The sequence below is a fragment of the Pelmatolapia mariae genome, linkage group LG23 (assembly GCF_036321145.2).
Source record: "Pelmatolapia mariae isolate MD_Pm_ZW linkage group LG23, Pm_UMD_F_2, whole genome shotgun sequence".
NCBI classification, from domain to species: Eukaryota; Metazoa; Chordata; class Actinopteri; order Cichliformes; family Cichlidae; genus Pelmatolapia; species Pelmatolapia mariae.
This window is the reverse complement of record NC_086246.1, coordinates 12,722,501-12,728,619: the sequence shown is the minus strand read 5'-3', so window position 1 is coordinate 12,728,619 and position 6,119 is coordinate 12,722,501. Positions and strand designations below refer to the sequence as shown.

At 37.4% G+C, this 6,119-nt stretch overlaps 1 protein-coding gene across 1 annotated transcript in view; it reads left to right on the top strand.

Annotated features, from left to right (window-relative positions):
• The first annotated feature begins 174 nt into the window (after positions 1–174).
• Positions 175–6,119, top strand: part of LOC134621136 (vasoactive intestinal polypeptide receptor-like) — a 9,197-nt gene continuing 3,252 nt past the window's right edge. Inside the window, exons 1-9 of the mRNA XM_063467574.2 lie at positions 175–238; positions 541–651; positions 1,211–1,317; positions 2,790–2,899; positions 2,995–3,127; positions 3,474–3,627; positions 3,715–3,775; positions 3,865–3,934; positions 6,107–6,119. The exon at positions 6,107–6,119 is cut by the window's right edge and continues 79 nt beyond it. Coding sequence (XP_063323644.2) covers positions 178–238; positions 541–651; positions 1,211–1,317; positions 2,790–2,899; positions 2,995–3,127; positions 3,474–3,627; positions 3,715–3,775; positions 3,865–3,934; positions 6,107–6,119 — 820 coding nt within the window. The 5' untranslated portion in view covers positions 175–177. The remainder of the gene's footprint in view (positions 239–540; positions 652–1,210; positions 1,318–2,789; positions 2,900–2,994; positions 3,128–3,473; positions 3,628–3,714; positions 3,776–3,864; positions 3,935–6,106) is intronic.

The following is a 6,119-nucleotide window of genomic DNA, read 5'->3' as shown; positions in this document are numbered from 1 at the left end:
TTTGACCTAATGATAAAACTTGGACTTATTTGGGTTTTACTTTTCCCACAGGTGAGAAAAAAGAGGCATGCTTGTTTAGTTTTTTTTTTATCTATGATAAATCAGCAGAGCCTGATGTAATATTTCCTTAAAAAACAGGCAAAATCGTCACAAGTCTGTCATCCTAATGTTCGCCTTATGAGAGAGGAAGAAAAGTGCATGAAAGATTTGCTACTTTCAACATCACACAAAACAGCTGGTAAGTCAATACGGTTTCTAAATTGTCTCTTTCCGCTCTGTCGTGACATGTCAAGGACCGCTGCTTGGTGGAAAGTGCCATTAGGGAATACTAGTGATATCTGAAATTAATGAGATTTTTAAACTTCTTTTTTTTTTAACTTAAGGGTATTTTATCGACACCTGCTGGTTACATAACATACTGCACCAAATATTAATCCTGAAGTGGATTGTGTTTCACATTTTAAAATGTGGCTCCATTGTTTGTATGGAAACCAAACCTACTATAAAATTGAAATATATATTTGTTTTTGATCTACTAAGAAAATAACAGCGTACACTGCAAGGGAATGTGGGACGACTTGAACTGCTGGCCACCGGCTTTTCTTGGGGAAACTGTTTCACAACCTTGTCCAGAGTTTTTTAATTCAGGAGGTACTATGCAAACACACACACACCAGCACTCACTTGCACCTATTATTTATACTACATTGCACCTGTTAAATATTTGCCAGTAACCTAATTTGTTTTCATAAGGAAATTAAACACCTACTCCCTCTCAGGGTCTCTATCCAAACACTACGCCATAAAATACATGTGTACATAGGACACCGGGTAACATTTTAGTGGTAAGTTTACTCTGGGAGATAACTTTGATAAATTCTGAAGTGCCTGAAGAGGGAAATAAAAGGTTCTGCATTTCTTTTGGTAGATTATACAATAAACACAGATGTCAGGTTCTTTTTTTCTTTCTTTGTACACACAGGTTCCCAAAGTAGCATATATATATATATATATATATATATATATATATATATATATATATATATATATATATATATATGTATATGTGTGTGTATGTGTGTGTGTGTGTATACATCTATCTATCTATCTATCTCTCTCTCTATATATATATATATATATATATGTATGTATAGCAGTGCAGTTTGCACACCAAGACAAAACTCAAGTGTTATTTTATTGCTTTTTACAGGTAAAGTGCATCGCAACTGCACAAACAATGGCTGGACAGACCTGCTCATTCCACACGAAGATGCTTGTGGCTACTCTTTCAATGAAAGTCTGTCATTTCTTGGAGAGGTTGGTGGATAGATAGATAGATAGATAGATAGATAGATAGATAGATAGATAGATAGATAGATAGATAGATAGATAGATAGATGTCATCTATCATGACCAGACAACTTCCTATCCCGTATCCCTACCTGTGACAGCAAAGAGGAAAAACTCCCTTTTAACAGGAAGTGACCTCCAGCAGAAACAGGCTCAGGTCTGAAGGGAAAAAACAGTGCCTCATGGGAACTCTTCTAAAAGCCAATGCTTATCTCACTTGCTAAGTGATAATATAAACAGCTCTGCTTCCAGACCCACGCATTTACTGCTTTGGATGAGGCTCCTGTCATTTTAATGTGCTTCAGAGCTTTTGTTCTTTGTTTTGAAATAGACACATGGCTGTAACATTTTTCAGTGTCATTTTCGACACTTTTATGAGCATGAGGGCCACAACTTTAATAGAGACCATGCACAAACATTAACGACTAAGCTCGTGTTGTGGATGGAGTTATGCAGGTATTCTCATGACTAAGGTGATACCCATTTTTAGTGTCTTCTTCCTGATATATGATGGTGTTTGTCTTTGCTAACCGCTGAACCTAACCTAGCTGCTCCTGTGGTAATATGCTGATATAGTCTAAAACGAGCTCATGATAGCAGGCCATTGCCAATGCCAACTAGCCCAAATGAACTTACCCTTAAAACAGTACTTAGTTTTACTTTGCCATTTTGCTTATGTTCAAAGTCACAGCATTGCTGTACATTTTTGGTTTATTTAGAAATGCTAGCTACAGGACATTCTAGCTAGCTAATTTACCGCCAACTTCTAATTCTGCTCAAACTTGTAAATCTGCCTTTTCATGGACTCATTGATATTATGTCTTTTTGTTTTTGTATTTTAAACCACTAAACGCTGATTTACTAATTATTCAAGCATAAAAAAAGCCACCTAACTCAAGGGATAAACTAGTTTTGTGTCTACACATAACTAACAACTTAGCAAAGAACCCATTTAAAATTGTATCTTTAGACACTTTGTTACTGTCTGTCACAGAAGCACATCATTTGTTCCCACTTCGAGTGTTAAATCTATGAAAAAAGGACAATATCGGACAAACAAAAGTACCTACAGTAGATGAACAGTATCTGACCGCTTAAAGAAATTACAAGAAAGCTTCCCTAAGAGAGTTCAGGCTCTTTTGAAGAATAATGGCGATCATATCAAATTTTGACTTTCAAGCTCGCTAGGATCGTATAATTCGTTTTTGCCTTGCATACTGCATTTCCGTGCATTGTAGTACATTTCAATAAATCACTGTGGTTATTTCCATTTAACTAGCCAAATATAAAGACATGAACCTTTGCACAGAATACATGCAGTTAAATAAGACAAATTATCAGTGTATTCTTAGTTTCTGTTATTACATTATATCATACTGCATTCTCATATCCTGCTGCTTAGGAAAATAATTGAATATCGTTGTCTATTCTTGATTCAGTCCTCAGACAGCCACTTGTATTTCTCCTATGTGAAGACAATGTACACAGTTGGATACACAATTTCCCTCATCTCTCTCATCATTGCCATCACCATATTCTGTGTGTTTAGGTGAGCAACATCTTGGCCTGAATAACTGTCAACCCTGTGCTTAAAGATGATGAATAGTTCCTAACCTCGAATTGTCCGTGTTTATATTTCTTCAGGAAACTTCATTGTACCAGGAACTACATTCACATTCAACTATTCATTTCCTTCAGCCTGAGAGCCATCTTCATCTTCATCCGAGATGCTCTGCTCTTTACAGATGAAGAGATTTATCACTGTGACTACTATCCGGTAGCGATGGACCTTAATAGGATTAAAAATGTGTTACTGTTTTGTCATTTCTTCTCAGTTAAACTGATCCAAGAAGTTCTTGGCTTATCTTAGCTTAGCATAAATGTTGGCAGTAAAGGCAAAAGAAAGAATGTGGTAATATGCTCTTTTGGCAGCGAGTAGAAATCTTCAGGAGTTATTTTGGTACTGAGGTTGTGATGTAAACTGCACGGACTCACGGAATTCTAGCATAGGCATCATTTTAGCGGAGTCGTTTTGTTCTAGAACTAAAACGAAAACTATTTTTGATAACTTGGAATAACAATAAGCCTAACTCAAGTTCTTTTGTGTAATTGTGGTGGGGCAGGCGCCGTGTAAGGTCGTGCTGATGTTTTCCAACTACTCCATCCTTGCAAACTACAGCTGGCTGCTGGTGGAGGGCCACTTCCTGTACACCCTTGTTAACCGCTCCTTCTTCTCCCTGAAGAAACATCTGGCCTGGTACATCGTCCTCAGCTGGGGTGGGAAGAACCATCTTCACCTTGTGGTGTCTCCTTTCCTAAAACTCAACCTCAGATCTATAGTCACTGATTTATTTCATCACACAGGTTTGCCACTGATTGTGATCATCTCCTGGGGTTGTGCAAAATATTTTTATGAAGATGAAGGGTAAGGTCTGTTTCTCTCAGCCTTGCAGTTATGATATTATCATGTGATGTATTATTATTTGACAGTTTTTTCTCATTCTCTTTTCAAAGATGCTGGGAAACCAGGAGGCATGAATGGATTTGGTGGATACTTCGAGTGCCAGTTCTTCTAACTATATCTGTAAAACTTTGGTTTTCTGTTGTACTTACATTTCATTCTTATTTGAAAGATTATTTTTAAACATTCCACATTTTGAACATACTTTTTAGATTGACAGATGTACGTATCATGTGTAAGCTAAATGTGAAGCTAGCAGCAAGTTAACTTAGCTAACAACTTAGCTAACCACATGAAGTGAAAATGTCTGCCATTTTGAATATGTGACAGTCATGGTGATGGTCTGTAACCACCTGGCAACCACCAGTTATGAGGGAAAAATGAGTGCACTTATTTATAGTTGGCAAAAGTACAGATATTTTTTGCTTAAGTAGAAGTAAAGATAGTAAAAGTACTGACTCAACTTCTTTACTCAAGTAAAAGTGAAAAAGTACAGCCTCTGAAATGTACTTAAAGTAAAATTAGCTCCCTAAAGGACAATTCTACCATCTATTTTTAGGCAAAGGTAACTATATGCTATATTACTATTATATTGCCTCCACACCTAAACAGAAAAAAACAGTCAGGGGTTACAGTGAGATTCAGCAAGTGGGGGGAACCCTAAGATCTGCTGTAGTGGCTCAGTGTAAAGAAAAGACTCACAACTGACATAAATGTCTAATGTGAGCTCCCGTAGATTTTCTTTGCGTACAGGCTGTGATCAGCTGACCTGCTGGTCACTCTTTACACTCTTAACCTCCATACCTGGTGACAGTTTGCCTTCTAAGTAAAATGTTCACCTTCCAAGATGTATTGGCTGGCATAACTTGTAATTTGAAGGCGAATATTCTCGATTTTATGATTTGCATCACACTTTTTCAACTCGCATATTTACTTAGCTAGCAGTTAATAAGAATTTAAAGACAAACATGAAAAACTACAGACCACAGTGAGAACCTGCTAGTACCCAAAGTTGCACTTTTACAAGTTGCAAGTACATCTACTCAACTAGGAGTTAGGAAGTAAACATTTAAAACTACATTCAGCAGTGGCAACCTGGTGGCAACCAGTGTTGGGAAGGTTACTTTTAAAATGTTTTCCACTACAGATTACAGAATACATGTCCTAAAATGTATTTTGTAATGTATTCCGTTACGTTACTCAATGAGAGTAACGTATTCTGAATACTTTGGATTACTTAATATATTATCATGCTTTTTACAACTACATGAATGTACTATTGCTGTGTGATTTATTACTATTACTGAAGGTTACTTGCCATACCAATACCAACTAGATTTTTAAATCTTAATATAAAATGAGTAGCAGTAGGGTGGACATTAGGTAAGGCTGCACTTTTTGCAGCGATCTCGTATAGAAAACTATTCTGCGTGTATATAAAACAGGTCCGCAGCTCCAAACCGTAGTAAAGGGACCTCTGGCTAATACGTCGGGCTCTGTGTCGGGCTCGTAGCTGAAAACTAGCTTTACTTTGTTGTCTGGGTCAACTCTAGCGAGAGACAGAGAGAGGCGTTGAAAGGCTGCTCCAACGGAACTTATTGTTTTGGAGGAAAACACGAACACAGTGTACAGTCGAGTCTTAATAGCGTACTTACAACTGGGTTACACTGCCCATAAGGTTACATTCTTTAGGGCTATGCCTGTAACACTCTGCCTTCATATTAAATAATATTTTGAACAATAATTTTTAAAATTATTTCAGCACGTCATTATGCGGGCCGCAGGTAGAGGTGACATGGATTGAGACACAGACATTAGAGCCTCTTAATGCGTGTTTTATTTGGGGCGTGGAATTACCAAAAATAGAGAGGGGACAGCCTAACATATGAAACAGGAAAAGACCGCCGTGTAATCCCTTTATTTCAACAAAGTAACTGTATTCTGAATACCACCTTTTTAAACGGTAACTGTAACGGAATACAGTTACTCATATTTTGTATTTTAAATACGTAACGCCGGTACATGTATTCTGTTACTCCTCAACACTGGTGGCAACAAAAGCAATTACTGGGAGTGTTTTTGGAGTAGCACCTTCTTTGAATCCAATTTCACCCAGCAAGAACCCACAACCTCCACGAACCACTGCCACCCAGTTGGAAAATACGCATTTTTCTCTAGAAATCGTTGATTGTATCATGTCCAATATGGCGGACAGCTCTGGCGCAAAGTCTACTTGAGAAGGGACTAGAAGTACAGAAAGAGAAACAATCATTTTCACTGCTTTTATCATTTCAGATGAACCTCATCT